The sequence below is a fragment of the Cetorhinus maximus genome, chromosome 23 (genome assembly GCF_964194155.1).
Source record: "Cetorhinus maximus chromosome 23, sCetMax3.hap1.1, whole genome shotgun sequence".
NCBI classification, from domain to species: domain Eukaryota; kingdom Metazoa; phylum Chordata; class Chondrichthyes; order Lamniformes; family Cetorhinidae; genus Cetorhinus; species Cetorhinus maximus.
Genome location: NC_135901.1, coordinates 17,644,868 through 17,666,558, shown reverse-complemented (window position 1 = coordinate 17,666,558; position 21,691 = coordinate 17,644,868). Strand labels below are relative to the sequence as shown.

At 45.2% G+C, this 21,691-nt stretch overlaps 2 protein-coding genes across 2 annotated transcripts in view; one reads left to right on the top strand and one right to left on the bottom strand.

Moving 5' to 3' along the window:
- LOC144697431 (uncharacterized) overlaps positions 1-21,691 on the top strand; it is a 101,229-nt gene that overhangs the window by 16,418 nt on the left and 63,120 nt on the right. The window contains exon 3 of the mRNA XM_078569408.1: positions 10,209-10,665. Within this exon, the coding sequence (XP_078425534.1) occupies positions 10,209-10,665 (457 nt within the window). The remainder of the gene's footprint in view (positions 1-10,208; positions 10,666-21,691) is intronic.
- Positions 1-21,691, bottom strand: part of LOC144697442 (uncharacterized) — a 79,305-nt gene that overhangs the window by 33,346 nt on the left and 24,268 nt on the right. Inside the window, 1 exon segment of the mRNA XM_078569419.1 lies at positions 5,695-6,482. Coding sequence (XP_078425545.1) covers positions 5,695-6,482 — 788 coding nt within the window.

Sequence of the window (21,691 nt, the reverse complement as noted above, 5' to 3'; positions counted from 1 at the left end):
TGGAGGGGGGTTGAGGGGTAGGTCAAGGTTTGGAGGGAAGTTGGAGGGATTTGGGGAAGTTTGGAAGGGGTTGGGGGAAATTTGGAGGGAGGTCAGGGAAGTTTGGTGGAGAAGGGGGGATGGTTGGAGGAGTTCAGGGGAGCTAGAGGGGTTTTGGGGGTAGATTAGGTACAGATTTGAATTGTTTTTGTAAATGTAGCCACTTTGCTAACATCAGTTGATTGCTCGGTGATTAATTATCTTTAAATAATCAGCATTGGGCCTCCACTTTCACCATTGCTACTGTCACTCTGCCCACTGCATGCAGTTATAATGAAAGAAAGACAAAACCTACATTTATATAGCACCTTTCACAATGTCCTAAATCACTTTCCAGCCAATTCAGCACTTTTGAGTTGTAGTCATTGGTGAAATGTAGAGAATGTTATCTAATGGCGGAGCAGGCTCATGGGGGCGAATGACCTACTCCTGCTCCTAATACATATGTGTGTATGGAGATAGGTGAGATGAACAGGACTCGATGGCCTTTGTCATCTATAATTATCTTGCGAACAGAGGGTGGAATCCTGGCTGGAGTTCTGTTTATTTTGTTGCTGGTGAAAGTTTACTGTGAGCAGGATTTGTGGGATGAGATCACCAGGACAGGAGTGCAGATTGAGCTCAGAGTGAATCAGTAACCTGTTTTACTGCACATAATTCACAAGAGTCTTTTCCATATACTTCAATCTTATCCTTTTGTCCAGTTACCTGTTATCCCACTCCATCTTGCTGTTTTTTTCTGAGTTTTTTGAGGTTAGAAATATCGTGATAAAGTTATGGGGCGTTGCAGATATTGAAAATATATTGTGGTGAGAAGCAGCAATCAGCAGAGTCTTCGGACTTGCTGATGACCAAACAGATACAACTGTGAGCCATTCAGTCTTCGTTCTCTGGCCCCTTAAAAGTTCTGTTGCACGGAGAAGCCTGAGAGCCTGGAAACAGGAAAAGCACCGGGGCCCAGGATTTCTCTCCCAGTCCCTGCTGGAGATAACTCTTCTGCCCTTCTTCGAAATAGTGGCTGTGGGTTCTTCTTCGCCCACCTGAGAGGGCAGACAGGGCCTTGGTGTATTGCTCGTCTGAAGGACAGCAGCTCTGACAGTGCAGCACTCTCTCAGTGCTGGCACCAGGAATGTCAATTTTGATTGTTGTTCTTGGGCCCCTGGATTGGGACTGGAACCAACAACCTTCTGACTCAGAAGTAAGAGTGAGATCCACTGAGCCACTGCTGACACGATAGACAATACAGATTTAGAAAGGGAAAGTTACCCTTTAAAAGCCCCCACCCTTTGCCTCCAGCACCTAAATCTAATAATAAAAACCCTAGTATAAAAAACACATACAGGACTGACAAATGTTACAGTGTTGGTTTAGAGCCAAAGTTTCGAGTTCCCATTTGAGTTCCTACGCCTTTCTGTCTCTCTATTGCGCATGTGAATGACAGCCAGGCGATGGAGCTGAAGGCTCAATGTAGCTGAGAATAACAGGGCTTGTGGCCCAGTTGGGAAACTGCCACTGACGTCGCACTAATAGAGAGAGACAGGAAGGTGCTGGAGGAATGACTGGGAAATGGGCCTCCAGCCAATCAGGGAGGGAGAGATGGTGATGTGACCCCCCCCCCCCCAAGGTTCAGTGCTCCTGTGTCCAAAGTGGGGAGTCATGAGGACAGGGTACAGAGGGGCCAAAAAGAAACCATTTGGATCCAGAACATTGTGCACATCCTTTTACTCTGGTTGTCTTTGATCCCCAGGTAATTTTGTTTTTTTAAACCATGTTCTGTTACATTAATTTTATCAGTAAAAATATTTGATTTTGCTGGACTTTTGATTAGATTTATGCACTTTAGGGAAAGTGGGTGAAAGGAATTGGCAGGCTGTTTAACAGAAAGTGAGTCCCTCTAAGGTAATTGGCAAAGGATCCAGGTGAGATGATGGTGGGGGGGTCGAAAACCAGGGGTCACAGTCTGAGGATATGGGGAAGACCATTTAGGACTGAGATGAGGAGAAATTTCTTCACCCAAAGAGTGGTGAGCCTGTGGAATTCGTTACCACGGAAAGTAGTTGAGACCAAAGCATTGTATGTTTTCAAGGAGTTAGATACAGCTCTTGGGGTGAAAGGGATCAAAGGGTATGGGAAGAAAGCGGGAGCAGGCTATTGAGTTGGATGATCAGCCATGATCATAATGAATGGCGGAGCCGAATGGCCTACTCCTGTTCCTAGTTTCTATGTAAATTTTATTTTTTTCACACAGCGAGTTGTTCTGATCTGCCTGAAAGCAGATTCAATTATTTATTTCCAAGGTGTAAATATTTGAAAGGGAAGAATTTGCAGGGCTGTAGGGAAAGAGGAGAGCAGTTGGATGAATCAGAAATTCCTTTCAAAGAGATGGCATGGGCATGATGAGCCAAATGGACTCATGCAGCCTGTGAATCTGAGCTTCCTGTCTTTGTGCAGGTTAAAAGGGTCAGATTTCATTTCAGCCTCTTCCTGGTATATATATTTAAAGAGACAAGTTTCTCTTTAGTTCTGAGGGACCGACATAACAATGTCTCCAATCCTCTGTATATTTAAACATTGAAGATTGCATGGCCAATTGTAGTCAACAGCCTTCCTGTCGCTCTCTCAGGAGGCAGCAAGAAAGCATTTGACTGCTTAACAATAGCAACCTCCGCTGAACATAATTAAACCACAACAACAAAAACAACCTGCATTTGTATAGCACCTTTAATCATGTGCTTCACAGGTGCCATTACTAAACAAAATTTTACACCGAGCCACATAAAGAGATGACCAGTAGCTTGGTTTTAAGGAGTTTCCTAAAGAAGCACAAAAGATCAAGGGGCAGAGAGGTTTAAGGAGGGAATTCCAGAGCATGGGACCCAGGCAGCTGAAGGCAAAGCCCCCAGTTGTTGTGCAATTGAAATTGGGGATATTGAAGAGGCCAAAATTAGTGAAGCACAGATATCTCAGAGGGTTTTAGGGATGGAGAAGATTACAGAGATGGGGAGAGGGGGATGTGAGACCATGTGGTGATTTGAAAAAAGGATGCTGGGGAGGGATTTGAAAAAAAAGAGAATTTTAAAATCGAGGTGTTGCTTGAGTGGGAGCCAGTGTTGGTCAGTGAGCACAGCGGGTGATAGGTGAACGGGACTGAGTGTGAGTTGGGAAACGGGCAGCAGAGTTTGTCGACTGAAGAAAACTGGTCCAGTTCTGTACATTTCCCATTACACTACTTATGTCTAAGATTGAGCTGACATCAAACCTTTCCATTGTGTAATCCGCTGATGTCATCACATTCTATTGTGATGATGTCATAAGATTACTTTCAGCATTTTTCTGATTATATAATCAGCTGACACCAGACTATATACTTTATTGGGAGTGTGGGATTAGCTGATGCCTGTACAATCCTTTACCTTTGCGCAGTAAGCAGAAACGATCGTTTGTGTGATTTCATAAATAGAATTTTTAACTACATGTACATAACTTATTTTTCAATACGGAAATGGTCTGGATCGTGAACATTTACCACTAAAATTAACCAATTTGCTAGCGCAAGCATATGTGACTTTTCAGCCAATTTGTTGTTCTTGTTTACAATAAATTGTTGGGGAGAAAAAAATGTTATTTCAACCAATCTCCTAATGTTATCAAATCCTTTTAAATATTTGAATATTGCTGAAAAAAGAGACATGCTGTCAAAGCTTTTCGTCTTGCACTCATCAGGATAGATGCAAGAATACCAAATGTCAAAGGGAACAACAGTTTAAACTGTCTGAGAAACAGGGTGCTAATTGGTTGTCATGGCATTGCCATGGAGAATGCACCAGGGAACAGTTACCCCAAGCTTTTGTTCAAATTCAGAAATGGCAAGTCAATTCTGATTGGTTGAGATGTTGCCATGGGGAATGCATCAAGGAACAATTGTCCCCTAAACTCCTGTTTAATTAAAAAGGCAAAATGCTTGGAACAAATTCCTTTTGTGTGCAGAAAACAGGGCCCAGTATTTGAATATGAAAAATCCAGTGCCTGGATCCAGTTTGCATGTTCACTACATCTAATCATTTCTTCCTATGGCCATAGCCTATTCGTGTACCACGTTTTGTTAAAATCTATCCATTAGTTTTTAAGATATATTGTTACAGACAGACAGACAAACAAACAGGGATGAAAACATTCTCTGTAAGGACAAGCTGAAAAAATAAACGTTTTTATTAAGACCGAGGAAGCCTTAGGCTAATCCACAGCCAACAACCTGCTCTGAAAACTCTGCTGATATTTTGACAGCTGTGATAAATTCCACCCCAGCAGCGGAGACAATCCACAACATTCCAAAGCAATCGCCATTCGAAATAAAACAAACCACAACAATTGAAAAGAAAAAGTCAATTCTCCTGCTCTCCCAATATGAACGGATCCTTCAAAAAAATTCCAGGATCCGGAACTACACCAAAGATAGGACAGTTCTTGCATGGTCGGTGTACCAAGTTTCAGTAAATCCATCCATTAATTTGTGAGATCAATTGTTTACAGACAAACATCTTCAATGGCAGAGATACTCTCAGTACATTGACCAGCCCCAAAATCTATTGTCTGCCAGTATTTCACAGGGGGAAAGGGGTGGATTCTCAGACGAGTAAGATAAGGCATCCCCTTTAAATAGCCAGTTCCCACAATGTATTCAGTGGCTTCTGGAGGGAAGCAGATTGGTCCACACTGGGAGTTCTTGCACTGCCCCTCCCCCCAGCCTCAGGTCAGCTGGCTCCTGCTCCTGCTGGACAATCTGCCTGTAAGAATAGGAGCGTGTTGATTTAAAAATAAACTTGCATTTATATAGCACCTTCCACCACCTCAGGGAGTCTCAAAGTGTTCCACTGCCAATGAAACGCTTTCTGAAATGTGGTCACACTGTAGGAAACGTGGCAACCAATTTGTGCACAGCAAGCTCCCACAGACGGCAATGGCCAGAGTGTCTGTTTTCACTGATGTTGATTGAGGGATAAATATCAGGCACCAGGACACCAGGGGAGATCTCCTCCCCCTCGTGCTCTCCTTCCAGTTGTGGCCATTGAATCTTTTACATACACCTGAGAGGGCAGACGGGGTTCTCGGGTTAATGTCTCACTGGAAAGACGGTCCCTCCGACAGGTCAGCTCTCCCTCATAACTGGCACCGGAGGTGTCAGCCGTGGATTCTGGGGGCTTGAGTCTCTGGGTTGGGGATTCGAACACAGCACCTCCTGACTCAGAGGTAAGAGTGCGACCCACTGTCATGCTGTGTTGAATAAAATCATCTCGCTGGTGTTCTAGAATGATGGAATGGTTACAACACTGAAGAGAGGCTATTCAGCCCATTGTGTCTGTGCCAGCCCTCTGCAAGAGCAGCGAACATAGTGTCATTCCGCTACCTTTTCCACATAATCCTGTCAATTTTTCCCCTTCAGATAATGATCCAATTTTCTGTTGAAAACCATGACCGAATCTTCCTCCAAGCCCCTTCATCCCTGGCACCATTCTAGTACATCTCCAATCCTCCCCTTCACCAACTGTCAGAATGAACATGGTTCAGTCCTGGATGTGATTAACAGCAGCAATAACGGCAAAACCCAACCCCTGTAATTACTTGTGAACTCGCCGGTGTCTCAGCAGACTGGATAACTGACTGAAACCCTTCCCACACATAGAGCAGGTGAATGGCCTCTCACCAGTGTGAATTCGCTGGTGTCTCAGCAGGGTGGACGAATCTCTGAATCCCTTCCCACATTCAGAGCAGATGGACGGTCTCTCCCTGGTATGAACTCGCTGATGCATCACCAGGTTGCATGACTGAATGAATCCTTTCCCACATCCAGAGCAGGTGAATGGCCTCTTCCCATTGTGAACATGTTGGTGTGTCTGCAGGTGGGATAATTGAGTGAATCCTTTCCCACACTCGGAGCAGATGAAAGGCCTCTCCCCGGTGTGAACTCACTGGTGTGTCAGCAGGTTGGATGACTGAGGGAATCCCTTCCCACATGTAGAGCAGATGAAAGGCTTCTCCCCGGTGTGAACCCGCTGGTGTGTCAGGAGGGCAGATGAATCGCTGAATCTCTTCCCACACTCAGAGCAGGTGAATGGCCTCTCTCTGGTGTGAACTCGCTGGTGCATCATCAGGTTGGATGACTGAGTGAATGCCTTCCCACACTCAGAGCAGATAAATGGCCTCTCCCCAGTGTGAACTCGCTTGTGTGTCAGCAGGTGAGATGAATTACTGAATCCCTTCCCACATTCAGAGCAGACGAAAGGCCTCTCCCCGGAGTGAACTCGCTGGTGTTTCAGCAGGGTGGATGACTGAGTGAATGCTTTCCCACACTCAGAGCAGGTGAAAGGCCTCTCCCCAGTGTGAATGCGTTGATGAGTTTCCAGCGCAGATGGGGTGCAGAATCCCTTCCCACAGTCCCCACATTTGTACGGTTTCTCCATGATGCAGGTGTCCTTGTGTCCCTCCAGGTTAACCGCTCAGTTGAAACCTCATCTTCACACAGAACGTGTGTACAATCTCTCCCGGCTGTGAATGGCGTAATGTTGTTTCAGACTGTATAACTGTTTAAAGCTCTTTTCACAGTCAGTGCACTGGAGCACTGTCACTCAGTTGTCTGTGTCTCATTGCTTTTCCAGTCACACTGATGCTTGAAATGTTTTCCCACAGACAGAACAGGGGAACATTTCTCCTTCCACATTCAAAGGGCTGATGATATTCAGGTCCTGATGAATCCAATAACTCTGTCAGATCTTGATGCGATATTTGGTTTGAGTTTCCCAGATACAAGTCCTCTCCTAATATCCTGTAAAAGGAGTTTACAAAAGTTATCATTGTCAGTGCAGGATAAAAATTCACAACACATAATTCTAGTTTCTACGGAACATTCTTTCTCTCATATTCCCCAGAAGCAGTAGCTCTCTGTCCCACACACAGTCCCTCCATTCTCACTTTGCTGTAACTCCCAAATCTCCTGAAGGTGCCATTTCATGCTGATCAGCAGATCCATGTGCACTGCTTCCTGTCCAGGGCACAGGGGCCTTTGAAATCATTATGCAGGCTATATATATATGTATACATTACTGGATTTAAAATGTGCATAATATACACTGGCATTACTTGATTAAAGATACAGAGAGGATGCAAGGAAGAGCTTTATTTAGGAGCGAATGTGCATGACCTGGAACTCACTGCCTACAAGGGTGGAGGAACTCGCGATGATCAGTGATTTCAAAATGAAATTGGTGGACACTTGAAGGAAATAAACTTGTAGGAGAACGGGGTAGAGAGGGAGAATGGGATGGATGGCTCTAGAGAGAGTCAGCATGGACTTGAGTTGCTGAATGCATTCCTGTGCTGTAATGACTCGATAACTGGAAATATATAACGGTAGCTAGAGTACTATATTACAAGACTAGACATATTTATAAATGAAAGTTATTATCGGTCAACAAAAAATATATCAAATATTTACCATATAAAAACATTCGACATATCTCTGCCCTATATTAGTTTACTGCCAGCTTAAATGTCAGGCATCTCCTGGGGAATCCGCCTATTTTATTGGAAATACTAGGAAAGAGGCTATCCTTTTAGCCAGACAAATAAATGTGTCAAGCTGAGGGAGTAAAGGGTGTCAACGTCTTTAAGAGAGAGCGAGAGAGAAAGAGAGACCTGGGTCAACCTTTCCACAGTCTGCACCCTCTTCCTTTCCCTTCAGTTCCTGCAGGTCAACAATTTAAACCCAGAATTAGAAAAGAAATGGAAAGGGGGAGAAAAAGAAAGTGTTTTACTCACAGATATTTGACACGGGACTGGGGAGAAAGTTTTCGTGTGTGAGAAGCTAAATCCTCATTCAGAGAGAGAAGCAGCATCAGCAGCTTTGCTGGGCAGTAATGGACAGATTTAAAAGCTCATTGTCCAACATCCGCAAACAATGGGGGAAACTCCGTGTCGGCAATGCGACAGTGCCCGCGCTCTGATTGGTTGGAGGACCATCCACCTTCCGGTCGTCCAGCTCCTCCCATTGGTTAACCTCGGTCCGACCACAATGAGGGAGAGTAACCCGAGCGCGTGTTCGGTGGAGAGAGTTTGACCATCAAGTCCAGTGCTCTCAATGTGAACTGGGAACGCTCCTCTGAATCATTGTGACGCCTGAATCAGCCAATAGGACTGACTGTGCTCCGCGGTGACGTCCTCGGGTTCCAGTTTGCAGACCAGGCGCGCGGACACGGTAGCCCCACCCATTGTTCCCCATCCCCCTAACCTCCTCGAGCCAAAGTTTCCAGGCTGACGGCTCCGGCCAGAGCGAGAAGCCGCTCAGCGAATTCCCCCTCTGTCTACGGCGACTGGCTTCTCCAAAAAGAGATCGAGAGCGACCGCTGACGGCAGCCGCACTGCGCCTGCTCCGGACAGAAAGCGCTTTCTGCGCCTGCGTGCTGGGCTGCCAGCTATGGGAGTGGGGAGGGGACTGTGTAAAATGTCTTCTCATTTTCTTCCAATGCAATTTGATTTTAAACGGCACAGCATTTGTGTTTAGGTTCATAAACATTAAAACTTCTTCCTCGGTCCAACATCTGTGAGTAAATCACTTTCTTTCCTTCCCCTGGGAAGTACAGAGAGTTGTGGGACTCTGTAACTGGAATTAGTGCCAAATATGCTGAGGGGGGAAATGCTGGTGATTTTGTGGACCAGGCTGATGCTCCAGCTGTTTAAAGTCATATTTATCCGGTCTATTGAAATGCTATTTGTCTGTTAATGCAGGCTTCATTTATGTTGAATTTAGTTTGATTGTTACCGGCATCGTTTTTAAAAAATAAAACCTTGTCCTTCTGTTTATTCCGTTGGGGTTGTCTGGGAATTTGTATATTTTAAGGTTATTGGTTTCCACAGGGATCGTAACAACAGAGAAATGTCTAGTTATTTATTATTCTGTATTAAAGTTCATTTATTATTATTTCTAGTCCTGTAATAATACTGTAGCTGCATTATATATTTCCGGTCATAGACTCATTACAGCACAGATGGTGTCCAATTGGAAACTCAGATCCATGCTGACATTCTGTAGAGTAATCCAGTGAGTCCCATTCTCCATCTGTATCCTCGTTCCCCTGAAAGTTTTTCTTTCAACTCCCTATCCAATTTCATTTTGAAACCATTGATCATCTCCGGTTCTGCCATCCTCATAGGCATCGAATTCCAGGCCATGACTACTCGCTGTCTAAATAAAGTTCTTCCTCAAATCCCCTCTGTATCGCTAATCAAGTATTACAATCTTTTTGGCTCCTTCAGGAGAATTGGGAGTGTATAAATGAGATATAACAGAGTGAGAATGAAGGGAGTAAAAACAGAAAATGGTGCAAAAAACTCAGCAGGTCTGGCAGCATATGTGGAGTGAGAAACAGAGCTAACATTTTGAATCTGTCTGAACATTCCTGAGAGCTCAAAATGCAGGGAGCATGTTGGGAATGGAGATTTACAGCTTTTGGGGAATGAGAGGGGAAAGAATGTTCCATAGAAACTAGAATTGTCTGTTCTGAATTTCTATCGCAGACTTTCTGTGATGACTTTTGTAAACTCCTTTTACAGGACGTTAGAAGGGGATGATTTGCAGTCAGAAAGCTCAAACCAAAGGTCACGTCAAGATCTGGCAGAGCCACTCGATTCATCGGGATCTGAATATCAGCAGCCTTTGAACCTAGAAGAAATATTTGTCTGTTATGTCTGCTTCAAAGTATTTGAAACATCAGTGTGACTGGAAAAGCACCGATTCTCACACACCCGAGTGAGTGTATTCCAATGCACTGGCTTTGGAAGGAGCTATGAACTGTTATACAGTCTGAAGAAACATTGCAGCTTTCACAGCCGGGGAGACCGCACAGGGGTTGTGTGTTTGAGCGAGGCTTCAACTGATTGTCAAACCTGGAGAGACACAAGGGTACTCGCACCATGGAGAAACCATGGAAATGTAGGGATTGTGGGAAGGGATTCCGATGCCCGTCTGCATTGGAAATTCATCAACGCAGTCACACTGGGGAGAGGCCATTCACCTGCTCTGAGTGTGGGAAGGCATTCAGTGGTTCATGGCAGCTGCACGCACATCAGCGAGTTCATGCAGTGGAGAGGCCATTCACCTGCTCTCAGTGTGGCAAGAGATTCAGTGATTCATCAACCCTGCTGAGACACCAGCGAGTTCACACTGGAGAGAGGCCGTTCACCTGCTCTGAGTGTGGGAAGGGATTCACCCAGTTATCCAACCTGCTAACACACCAGGAAGTTCACACCGGGGAGAGGCCATTCACCTGCTCTCATTGTGGGAAAGGATTCACTCGGTTATTCAACTTGCAGACACATCAGCGAGTCCACACCGGGGAGAGGCCGTTCACCTGCTCTGTGTGTGGGAAGGGTTTCACCCAGTCATCCAACCTGCTGCTACACCAGCAACTTCACACTGGGGAGAGGTCATTCCTCTGCTCTCAGTGTGGGAAGGGATTCACTCGATTATCCAGCCTGCAGAGGCACCAGCGAGTTCACACCGGGGAGAGGCCTTTCATCTGCTCTGTGTGTGGGAAGGGATTCACTCAGTCATCCCATCTGCAGACACACCAGCGTGCTCACAAGTGATCACAACGATTGGATTCTGATCTTATTGCTGCTGTTAATCACATCCAGAACTGAACCATGTTCATCCTGACAGTTGGTGAAGTGGGAGGATCCCTTTCTGCTGGACTGGCCGGTCTCACAACTTTGTTTCCAGTGGGCTGATGCTCTTTGAGGCTTGTTGCGAATATCTATTGCACATTTCATATGGATCATAAAATAAAATGCTGTATGGATGGAAAAAGATATTCATGCATTTCTGTTTGGAATCGCCCAAAGCATGCCACGTTGCCATGGAGATGGGCTGTTGGAGTTAGAAGTTTAATTTATCTGGGTGTTTCCCACAGAAGGCAGTTGCACATCTGGGCTTGTGTATTTTGCAGCTCACTTGGAGTTTATGAGGGAAAAGAAGCTGGAAGATTTGCCTGGCTTGGAGCTAGAGGATGAAATCTACAGTGGCCCTCCCAGTGAAAGGCCTTGTGGTAGAAAGCAGTTAATCATATGAATTAGGAGCAGGTGTTGGCCATTCAGGCCTGTGAGCCTGCTCAGCCATGTGATAAGATCATAGCTGATCTGATTGAGGCCCCAACTCTACTTTCCTGTCTACCCCCATAATCTCTGATTCCCTGTCAATCAAGAATTAACTCAACCTCAAAATTATTCAGTAGCCTCCACTGCTTTCTGGTGAAGAGAATTCCACAATAGACGACCCTGTGAGAAGACAAATTTCTCCTCATCTCTGTCCTAAATGGGAGACCCCTTATTTTTAAACAGTGGCCCCTAGTTGTCGTCTCTCCCATAAGGAGAAACATCCTCAGCCTCCGAAGTGGCCGGGAGGCACAGATTTGTTTCAGCTCAAAAGGAGGCCATTCAGCCCATCGTGACTGCACCGGCTCTTTGAATGGTCATTTGATTTAGAGCCGCTCTCCCGCCTTCTACCTATAAACCTGCATGTTCTTCCTTTTCCGATAACAGTCTAATTCCCTTTTGAATGCTTCAATTGAACCTGCCTCCACCACACTCCCAGGCAGTGCATTCCAGACCTTAACCACTCACTGCGTGAAGAAGGTTTTCCTCGTGTCACTTTTGCTTCTTTTACCAACTACTTTAAATCTGTGCCCTCTCGTTTTAGATCCTTTCAGAAGGGGGATCTCATCAGATTCTCCCCATCAACCCTGTCCAGACCCCTCATGATTTTGAATACACTTCCAGCCCACTGAAACACCAGTTCTTCAGACTGGTGAGAGGCCATTCATCTGTTCTGAGTGTGGGAAGGGATTCACTCATCATCCCACCTACTGGCACACCAGGGAATTCACAAGTAACTATTGTGATTGGATTTTGCTGTTAATCACAAACAGAACTGAACTATGTTTATTGGGGTCTGTTTCTGCTGATGTTAATAAACTCCAGCCCAGTTATAGGGCATAATATTGTGGATAAAATTCAAATCAGCAGCTTTGTGTTAAATACAGTGTGTTGAGTCTTTTTAGTATCTCTGAGACAAGTTAGTTCCTTTTGAAGGGCTCTCCCTCTCCCCTGTCTCCTCCATCCTCATTGCCAACAAGTGTGAGAAGCTCATGGAGTTTCTTTGTCACTAAGATTGAAACAATTTGATCAGCTGCCTCTGCTGCCTCCCTCCCTTCCACTAGATCACCAGTCCAATTAACCTTGAATGTTCCCCCCTCGCCCTGAACGTACATCTTTCTGTAGTTTCTCTCCCATGTCCCCTCGTTCCTTCTCAGCACTTAGCTTTGCCATGAGACCCATCTCCTGCTACCCCAGCCCTATTTTCACTCATTTGTTGATCTCCAAGCTTCCCATGTTCATTAACATTGTTAACAGTTCTCTCTCTTCAGGCACTGCTCCTCTCTCCTTCAAATCTGACATTATCACCCCCTCCTCAATAAAATCAACCATTGATCCCACCATCCTTGCAAACCACTCCAAGCTCCCTTTCCCCTTCAAAGTCCTGAAATGTGTTGACACCTCCCAAATCCTGCCCATCTTTTTGGAATTCCATTTTTGAATCTGAACATATGAAATAAGAGCAGAAGTAGGCCATTTGGCCCCTCGACACATAAGATTTCTGCCTCTGCCACATTATCGAAGTAGCTCTTCTCATCGTCCTAAACTGCATCCAATGTAACCAAGGTAAACTCTCCCTCATTGTCCTTTGTCCTTCTTGGCCCATCTACAGTCTTTGACACCATTGACCAAACCATCCATAGCGATGGTGAATAAATGCTGGCCTAGCCACATCCCATAAATGAATTAAAACATAAATTCCTTCAATGCCTCTTCATTGTTGTCCAGCTGGGTGGGACTGATCCCTGATTCCTTTATTATCAAATTGCAGCAAGAGGATCAGCTGCAGTAGCTGTGATTATTTGAGTTTTTTTTACAAACTGACTCACTGGGAAAATGATCATGTGTCACTAGACATTAACATAAAAATGTTCCATTATCGGTCTCACATTGACTGTCTCTTACAGACCAAGTCCTTCTAAATATATCACCGCTCCTGGATTAGATCAACAGGGAAAAGTGAAGACGGTATAGTCCACAACCCAATCTAATAGCAGTAAAAATATCTGAAAATTCCCATTAAAATGCAAGGCATTGCAGAGCAACTGTGTCTTCTGTGACTTATTGGAACAGAGTCATTACACAGATTGGCCAAAAGCTCCATTATTGCAGGATGCGGATGGTAGAAGATGGAGCTTGATCTTTCTTATTTTTCAACACCGACATTAGCGGAATCTCACCCCCACTTTCCTAGAATCAAACGAAGATTAAGTGAGTTCGATCTCTAATGGCGGCCGCAGTACCCACAATACCATACGGCTCAGAAATCGCTCTATCTGCCGCGGGTTGGCCGGGTGGGTCGCGCATGCTCGGAGGGTCCTGGTCCCTTTGTTTGAGGTTGTTCCCGGAGAGAAGCCGGAAGCGGCGGATAGTGAGAGTGGAGAATGTTCATTGTTTAATATTCGGCTCTGGGGCCGCACTCGGGATTTGTAAACCCCGCCCCCCTGCCCGGGGTTTATTCACCCGACTGTTCACGATGCGCGGCTGATTGACGGCGGAGCTAGACCAATAGGAAGAGGGGGCGGGGTTGGAGGCATAAGCACCGACGGCTGATCCTCCAACCAATTGGAGTGAATGAGGGGCGGGGCTGAGTCCAGATCATTGGCTGAAACTCTGCATCATTTTGAAATGGGCAATGGGAGATGTCACAGAGCTGGAAGCAGGCAGCCTGGAGTATTGTGTGCAGTTTTCGTCTCCTTACCGAAGAAAGGATATACTTGCCACAGAGGAAGTGCCTGCAAAGCTTCACCAGCCTGATTCCTGGGATGGCAGGATTGTTGTATGAGGAGAGTTTTGGGTCGACTAGGGCTGTATTCACTAGAGTTCAGAAGAATGAGAGGGGACGTCATTGAAACGTATAAAATTCAGACAGAAGTGTACAGACTGGATGCAGGGATGATGTTTCCCCTGGCTGGGTTTGGAGGGGTGGGTGGTGGGGGGCGTCTGGAACAAGGGGTCAGTCTCAGGATATGGTGCAGGCCATTTAGGACTGAGTTGAGGAGAAATTTCTTTGCTCAGTGCATGGTGAACCTGCGGAATTGTCTATCACAAAAGGCTGTGGAGGCCAAGCCGCTGAATAGATTTCTAGACATGAAAGGCATCAAGGGGTTTGGGGAAAGAGGGGGAGTATGATGTTGAGGTAGAGGGTCAGCCATGATCATTTGAATGGAAGAGCAGGCTCGAGGAGCCAAATGGCCTACTCCTGCTCCTATTTTCTATGTTTCTAAGTGTCTATGCCTTGGTAAAGGAGTGGATGTTGGTCACAAAATCAGCTCAGGGTGAAATCAACATTGAGATGATGAACAATGTGGCTCAGACTCAGACGGTGGCCAGAATAACAACAGAACAATAGAATCCAACCAATACGGTCAGATGTGAACTTACTGGTGTGTCAGAAGGTTGAATGATCGAGTGAATCCCTTCCCAGATTCAGTGCAGGTGAATGGTTTCTCTCCATTGGTATTTCATCTGATCTTTAGAGCTTTGAAAACTCTTCAGACAGTGAGAACAATTAAAAGGTCTCTTATCAGACTGAACAACCTGATGGGCAGTAAGATTGGACACACAAGTGAATCAGGATGGGATGTGTCAATCAATTTCAGTTATGGAGCAGCTCTATTAAGAGAAAGGCAGGACAAACTTAAAGACTAAAGGTAAAGTTCAGGCAGTGATTTACAGAACAACGTGAGCTCTATACTTCCCTTGTCATATCTGGACAGCAGAGCACGCTTCTTTCCTTGGAGCTTCCAGTTTTCTTGTGGAGTTTCCAGCTTTCGTGTTTCTTTCTCTTCTTTCCTTTGTTCTTTTCTCCACTGTACCAAACCCCTCAGGTGGACTGTTCTTATGCTGGAAACCCCCCCAACTGGCTCCCTTGAGGCCACCAATCAGAACTGTCCATGGACATTTCACTATTCAATCATGTGGCTCTTGTCCAAACACAGGTGTGTTCATGTGAACAGCATTTGCCTGTTGATGAGAGCACACATATTCCTCTGTGATTACATAGAACTTCTGCACCTCCACCATCTCACAGTTCTAAACTCGGACAAGCCGGTTCAAAGCATGACATCACCTCCACAGATTCTACCCTACCACACAGGCAAAGAAAGAACACAACTCCTGCAGACTATATTAATACACAGTCAAAGAAAGAACAGAATTCTCACAGACTGTATCCGGAGAATGGATGACTGAGTGAATCTCTTCCCACACACGGAGTAAGTTTTACAGTTTCTCCTCACTGTGAATGTGCTGGTGTTTCTGGAAGCTGGATGATTCGGTGAATCCCTTCCCACACACAGTGCAGGTGAATGGCCTCTCCCCAGTGTGACTGTGCCAATGAGTTCCCGGCTGGGATAGAGAACTGAATCCCTTCCCACAGTCCCCACATTTCCATGGTTTCTCCCTGTTGCTTAATCTTTGCTGACAATTCTTACTGACTTACACACTCTTCAAAGTGAAACCTCCATTATGAAATTAAATTATCAAACAACAGGAATCAAAACAGTGAAATATTTTACAGGCACATCAATAAAAGCTTAATCAATCAACATTGATATTGATGAAGTTTGGAAGTCGCTGAGTTCAATCATTTCTCACACAGCAGCAGTAACATTTGGTAAAGGTGGAATCCTCAATAAAGGCTGGGTTGAGACCTACTGAGCAGAGATGACATCTGTCATTGAAGCAAAAAGCAAAGCCTACCTGATGCACAACAGAAACCCAATAGCTAAGTACTGTGTGCAGTGCCCTGTTGCTGGTGTCCATGTGTCTCTCCAGGTTGGACGATCAGTTAAGCCATACACAGGATTATATAGGATATACAGCACAGAAAGAAGCCATTCAGCCCAACCAGTGCATGTTGGTGTTTATGCTCCACTCAAGCCACCTCTCATCTTTCCACTTCTAAATTTATCATCATGACCTAATATTTCCTTCAGCCACATATGTTTGTCTAGCCTCCCCATGAATACACATATACTATTCACTTCACCCACTTCCTGTGGTCTTGAGTTCCACATTCTCACCACTCTCTTGGTGAAGAAGTTTCTTCTGAATTCCCTATTGGATTTCTCGGTGACTATCTTATATTGATGGTCTCTAGTTTTGCTCTTCCCCACAAGAGGAAACATTCTCTCTGTTTCCTCTGCATTAAAACTTTCATAATTTTAAAGTGCTGAATTAGTTCAGCTTCAGACATCTTTTTTCAAGAGAAAAGAGATACTGTCTATTTATTCTTTCCTGATATGTAAACCCATGCATTTCTGGTATCATTCTTATCAATTTTCTCTGCACCCTCTCCAGTGTCTCTATATCCTTTCTATAATTTGGTGACCAGAACTTCACACAGTACTTGACTGTTGGGTTTATTTTGTGTGTCAAAAGGAGATCTTCCCTCCACAGCTTCCAACCTCATAGTCTCCCAACCTCCCACAACTCGTTCTCCGGTACATCGATGACTGCTTCAGTGCCACTTCATGCTGTCACCTGGACCTGGAAAAAATTATTAATTTTGCTTCCAATTTCCACCCCTCCAACACTTTCACATGGTCTATCACTGACACTTCCCTTTCCTTCCTTGACCTCTCTGTCTCAATTTCTGGTGATAGACTGTCCACCAATATTCATGACAAGCCCACCGACTCCCATAGCTACATCGATTACAGCTCCTCACACCCTGCTTCCTGTTAGGACTCCATCCCATTCTCTCAGTTCCTTCGCCTCCGTCGCATAGTTCTGATGATGCCACTTTCCAAAACAGTTCTTCTGACATGTCTTCCTTCTTCCTTAACCGAGGTTTTCCACCCACGGTAGTTGACAGGGCCCTCAACTGTGTCCGACCCATCTCCCGTGTATCTGCCCTCACACCTTCCTCTCCCTCCCAGAACCATGATAGGGTCCCCCTTGTCCTCACTTATCACCCCACCAGCCTCCGCATTCAAAGGATCATCCTCCACCATTTCCGTCAACTCCAGCATGATGCCACCACCAAACACATCTTCCCTTCACTCCCCCTGTTGGCATTCCATAGGGACCGTTCCCTCTGGGACACCCTGGTCCACTCCTCCATCACCCCCTACACCTCAACCCCCTCCCATGCAATCGCAGAAGGTACAACACCTGCCCCTTTACTTCCCCCCTCCTCACCATCCAAGGGCCCAAACACTCCTTTCAAGTGAAGCAGCAATTCACTCGCACTTCCATCAATTTAGTCTACTGCATTTGCAGCTCCCAATGTGGTCTCCCCTACATTCGAGAGACCAAACACAGACTGGGTGACCACTTTTTGGAACACCTTCGGTCTGTCCGCAAGCATGACCCAGACCTTCCTGTCGCTTGCCATTTCAACACACCACCCTGCTCTCATGACCATCCTTGGCCTGCTGCAATGTTCCAGTGAAGCTCAACGTAAACTGGAGGAACAGCACCTCATCTGCCAATTAGGCACTTTACAGCCTTCTGGACTTAACATTGAGTTCAAAAACCTCAGGTCACGAACTCTCTCCTCCATCCTCACCCCCTCTTTTATCCCCCTTTTTAAATTTAATTTTATTTACATATAGATATATATATATATATATTTCTTTTCTCACTGATTTCTATTATTATTTTTGAAATTTAATTCTATTCATTGTTTATTTCCCACCTTTAAGCCTATTTCAATCCCCTCCCCCACACCTCACCCCCCACTAGGGACATCGGTCACTGCTCACCCTGCTTTCCACCCTTAATGTCACCATTAGCACATCCTTTAGCTCATATCACCATCGTCAACACCCCTTTGACCTTTTATTTATGACATCTTTTGCAGTCTCTCCTTTGCCTCCACCGATCACTGGCCCTCTATCCAGCTTCACCTGTCCCACCCCCTTTAACAGCTTATATTTCACTACATTTCTATTTCTCTTTAGTTCTGATGAAGAGTCATATGGACTCGAAATGTTAACTACTCTTTCTCTCCACAGATGCTGTCAGACCTGCTGAGTTTTTCCAGCAATTTTTGCTTTTGTTCCCTTCAATTGTCTGTCTCTGGACACCACTCGCAATGCGCATGTGCACCGATATAGATGGAGCAGCCGTATTGAACATGCTCCAGCTCACAATGCCCGTGTGATTGATGGTAGCTCCAGGCCAGTAGGAGGAAGGAGCGGGATGGAGGACCGAACGGGAGCAGCAGGTCCCCCCACCCAATCGGAGTGAGTGAGGGGCATGGCTGAGCACGGATCTCCCTCATTTGTTGAACAGAGTCACATAGAGTTATACAGTTCAGAAACAGGCCCTTCGGCCTATTGGGACTGTGCCAGCCATCAAGCACCTGTCTATTCTAAACCCATATTCCACCATCTGGCCCGTAGCCCTATATGCTATGGCTTTTCAAGTGCTCATCTAAATACTTCTTAAATGTTGCGAGGGTTCCTGCCTCTACCAACCCCTCAGGCAGCGTGTTCCATATTCCTACCACCCTCTGGGTGAAATATTTTTCCTCAAATCCCCTCTAAACCTCCTGCCCCTTACCTTAATTCCATGCCCCCTATTATTGACACCTCCGCTAATTATGCCCATCATAGTTTTGTAAGCCTCTAATGTGTTCCCCCTCAGCCTTCTCTGCTCTAAGGGAAACAACCCTAGCCTATCCAATCTCTCTTCATAGTTGAAACGGTCCAGCCCAGGCAACATCCTGGTGAATCTGCCCTGCACCCTCTTCAGTGCAATCATATCCTTCCTATAGTGTGGCGACCAGAACTGCACACAGTACTCCAGCTGTGGCCTAACTAGCATTTTATACAGCTCGAACATAACCTCTCTGCTCTTATATTCTACGCCTCAGCTAATAAAGGCAAATATCCCATATGCCTTCTTAACCACTTTATCTACCTGTGCTGCTGCTTCCAGGGGTCTATAGACATGTACACCAATGTCACTCTGATCCTCTGTACTTCCTAGGGTCCTACCATTCATTATGTATTCCTAGCCTTGTTAGTCCTCTCAACATGCATCACCTCACATTTCTCAGGGTTAAATTCCATTTTCCACTGCTCTGCCCATCTTACCAGCCCATCTATATCATCCTGTAATCTAAGGCTTTCCTCCTCACTATTTACAACACTACCAATTTTTATGTCATCTGTGAACTTACTGGCCACTGAAACTCTGCATCATTTTGAAAGCTGATTTTGTCTCAAACTCCACGAGAAAGCTTGATGAAACCCTTTGTGTGTGGAGCAAACATTTCAGAAATTCTTATTGAAATGGATTTATTCACAAGGAATGAAATAAATGTACTTAATTAGAGAACCATAAATAATATGTACCATTTAACAACACTAGATATACCTCTGCCCTATATTAATTTATTGGCCCCTGGGTACCCGCCCCTTTAACTGTGAATATTAAGAAAGAGGCCATCCTTTGTCAGACAAATAAATGTGTCAAGCTGGGAAAGCAAAAGATGTCAATGTTTTTAAGAGGGAGAGTGACCTGGTCCAAACTTTCCATGGAGCTTTTTTGTCACTAAGATTGAGACAATCCGATCAGCTGCCTCTGCTGCTTTCCTCCCTTCCACTGACTCACTGGGCCAAACTGCCTCTAAAGAGCCCCCTTGCTGCAGCCCTGAATCTGCTTTTTTCTTTAGCTTCTCTCCAATCTTCCCTCATGCTTCTCAGAACTTATCTTTTCCATAAAACCCACCTCCTCCATTCCTATTCCAATTGATCACCCAACCTTCCCATGTTCGCTGATATTGTTAACAGCTCTCTCTCTCTTCAGGTACTGTCCTTTCCTTTAAATCTGCCATAACTACTTATCCTCCAGAAAACAAGCCCTTGACCCCAATGTTCTTGCCAACTACCACTCTAATCACCCTTTCCTCTCCAAAGTCCTTGTCACCTCCCAAATCCAAGCACATTTTCCCAGAACTCCATGTTTGTATCCCTTCAATGAGATTTCTGTAACTGCCACAACATTGAAACTGCTCTTAGTTAAGTCACAAATTACAGCCTATGTGAATATGGCAGAGGTAAATTCTGCCGCAATTTCCTTCTCGTCCTGTCTGCAGTCTTTGACACCATTAACCAAACCATTCTCTTCGAATGCCTCTGCACCGTTGATTCCTTTCTCTTGATTCCTTTCTTACCTATCTCACTGTAGCTAGAGAATAACCTGTAGCAGCTGTGATTATTTTCTTTACGTTTTTACAAACTGACTCAGTTGGTAAGTGATCAGGTGTCACTGAACTATGATATTAAAATGTTCCTTTATCCCTCTAAATGCGATTGTATCTTGCAAGCCAAGTCCTTTTAACTACAGTAGCCCTTCTGGATTCGATCAACAGAGAAGAGCGAAGACATCACCATCCACAACCCAAGCTCGTAGTCGTAAAAACATTTGATAATTCCCATCAAATGCAAAACATAGCAAAAGAATTATGTATTGGTCTGTTACAGATTTATGAAACAGATTCATTGCAAAGATTGGCCAACAGATCCATTGTTGCAGGGTTTGGATGGTAGGAGGTGGGCCTTGGTCTTTCTTAGTTGCAATCTCTATATCAACATAACCTTGCCTTCATTTCCTCAGATTCAGACAAAAATTAAGTCAGTTCCAATGAAGAGTCATAGTGGGTTTGAAACGTTATCTCTGTTTCTCTCTCCACAGGTGCTGCCAGAGTTGCTGAGTTTTTCCAGTATTTTCTGTTTTTATTTCAGATTTCCAACATCTGCAGTATTTTGCTTTTATTTTAATGATCAACGGACTCTGGGTCTCTAATGGCATCCATATTACCCACAGTCCCAAACATCTCAGAAACCGCTCTATCTGCTGCGGGTTGGCCGGGTGAATTGTGCATGCTCGGAGGGTCCTGGTCTCTTTGTTTGAGGTTGTTCACAGAATCACACAGTGCAGAAGAGGCCCTTCGGCCCTTCAAGTCTGCACCAACACGTGAGAAACACCTGACCTACCTACCTAATCCCATTTACCAGCACTTGGCCCATAGCCTTGAATGTTATGATGTGCCAAGTGCTCATCCAAGTACTTTTTAAAGGATGTGAGGCAATCCTCCTTCATCACCCTCTCCCAGGCAGCGCATTCTCCACCCTCTGGGTATAAAAGTTTTTCTTCACATCCTCCCTAAACCTCCTGCCCCTCACCTTGAGCTTGTGTCCCCTTGTGACTGAGCCTTCAACTAAGGGGAACAGCTGCTCCCTATCCACCCTGTCCATGCCCCTCATCATCTTGTACACCTCGATCAGGTCGCCCCTCAGTCTTCTCTGCTCCAAGGAAAACAACCGAAGTCTATCCAACCTCTCTTCATAACTTAAATGTTAATAAAGGCAAGTATCCCATATGCCTTCTTAACCACCTTATCTACCTGTCCGGCGGATAGTGAGAGTGGAGAATGTTCATTGTTTAATATTCGGCTCTGGGGCCGCACTCGGGATTTGTAAACCCCGCC